This window comes from Triticum aestivum, chromosome 3B (genome assembly GCF_018294505.1).
Source record: "Triticum aestivum cultivar Chinese Spring chromosome 3B, IWGSC CS RefSeq v2.1, whole genome shotgun sequence".
Taxonomy (NCBI): Eukaryota; Viridiplantae; Streptophyta; class Magnoliopsida; order Poales; family Poaceae; genus Triticum; species Triticum aestivum.
This window is the reverse complement of record NC_057801.1, coordinates 723,211,131-723,213,201: the sequence shown is the minus strand read 5'-3', so window position 1 is coordinate 723,213,201 and position 2,071 is coordinate 723,211,131. Positions and strand designations below refer to the sequence as shown.

The 2,071-nt window shown below is 56.9% G+C and overlaps 1 protein-coding gene across 1 annotated transcript; it reads left to right on the top strand.

Annotated features, from left to right (window-relative positions):
* Positions 1-379: 379 nt before the first annotated feature.
* LOC123066209 (uncharacterized protein At4g15970-like) lies at positions 380-1,645 on the top strand. Its single transcript, XM_044489340.1, has one exon. It carries the CDS (start codon positions 454-456, stop codon positions 1,561-1,563), a length of 1,110 nt encoding a protein of 369 aa, XP_044345275.1. The 5' UTR covers positions 380-453; the 3' UTR covers positions 1,564-1,645.
* Positions 1,646-2,071: the final 426 nt, after the last annotated feature.

Below are 2,071 nucleotides of genomic sequence, written 5' to 3'. Positions count from 1 at the left end.
CGCGCGCTACTTATATTGACTACGTAGGCCAATTTGACTGTTACTTGTTTTTGAGATAGATCAAAGCACGTAACCATGCTAGCATACGTTCCTCCGATGTTCCTCCTCGTTGAAAAGTTGTACCACTCCCACAAACCTTGTGGCGTGTGCCGTTGTTTTACCGAATCAGGACTAAGACACACGTTGACACAGAGGGCCGAATCCTACGTTGGATCGAAACAGGAAGACTAGTTATTTCGCGTGCACACATCATCAGGCTGCACATATGGTCGTCGATCGTTTTGAACTTTGAAGCGATCAACACGCGTCCTGCGGAGCCGAGAGAGGTCTCCTTTTAAAGCACCCGCAGATCGACGGCGGTACGTGCGACAGTGGCACGCAGTTTCCATTTGTGTCTGCTGCCACAACGTACCGAACCCCTGTCGATTACGTACGTACTTGGTGGTGGTGGACATGTTGGGCAGTCCGAGAAAGCAGCACGGCGGCGGCGGCGGCGGAAGCCACTCGGCCTCGTTCCTCCTCGGGGCTCTCCTCCCCACGCTCCTGCTCTTCTTCCTCGCCTCCGACCGGGTCGGCGAGCGGCTGACCAGCATCTCCACCTACACCTTGGGGAACAACAATAATGGATCGTCATCAGCTCATCGTGAGCAGATGACCCATGATGCCAACCTCACGGACACGGACACGACGGAGGAGAGGGTGTTCCCGGGGCTGGCGGAGCTGCTGCCGAGGGTGGCCACGGACGACGGGACGGTGATCATCACGTCGGTGAACGAGGCGTGGTCGCGCCCGGGCTCCCTCCTCGACCTCTTCCGCGCGGGGTTCAACAACGGCGAGGGGATCGCGCACCTCCTCAACCACACCCTCATCGTGGCCGTCGACCCCGGCGCGCTGGCGCACTGCGAGGCCGTGCACCCGCACTGCTACCTCCTCGAGGTCACCTCCGCCAACGTCAGCTCCGCCAACCGCTTCATGACCAAGAGCTACTTCGAGCTCGTCTGGGCCAAGCTGGAGCTCCAGCAGCGCGTCCTCCAGCTCGGCTACAGCTACCTCTTCACCGACGTGGACATCATGTGGCTGCGCAACCCGTTCCGGTACATCAGCCTCTACGCCGACATGGCCGTCTCCACCGACCGGTTCAACGGCGACGCCGAGGCCCTGACGAACGCGCCCAACACGGGCTTCTACTACGTCAAGTCCACCAACCGCACGGTGGAGATGCTGAGGCGGTGGCGGGCGGCGAGGTCGCGGTTCCCGCCGACCCACGACCAGGCGGTGTTCGACGAGATTAAGGGCGAGCTGGCAGGCGGCGAGCTGCACATCAGGTTCGTGTTCCTCGAGACGGCGCTCTTCGACGGCTTCTGCCAGCTCCACGACGAGATGGACCGGGTGTGCACCATGCACGCCAACTGCTGCATCGGGCTCGAGAACAAGGTGCACGACCTCACCAACATGGCCGCCGACTGGAAGAACTACACGAGCCTAGCGCCGGCGGAGAGAAGGGGCAGCGGGCGTAGGTGGACGGCCCCCGACCAGTGCGAGGAGTCCATGAGGCAGCGCTGACCAAGTCCGGCCGTGTGCATGCATGCACGCACGGTTAAGCAGTAGAGTACTGTAAATCAGCCTTGTAACTCTCAATTGATTAGAAAATCAAGTCAATTGCACCGGTGGTGCTTGAACTTGACATAATCTGTCACTTTGATGCTAGAACTTATGGGATACATTGAATTGGTGCAATAACTTGGCTCGGGTGTGTAAATACAGTCCTAATCGCGTTTGGATACGAAATCAACGTTGACTTGGCTGGCCAACGTGGCATGGAACCCGTTGTCAGCGACTTGAAGCGTGTGCCCTGTTTTTTCCCCAAAAAAACATTGAATTTTTTTATTTCTCACAAAAAAGACCTTGGACTTATGCGCACTGCACCATTTACTCTCGCATGTTCAACAAGGGTAACAAATATTAATGTAGCATAAGGATATTCGCAAATGATAAAATGAAGTATAGTGATGATGCATGTGGGGCTTGAATTAGGTGCAAATAATGCGGCCCATTTTGCACGCGCTGGTTC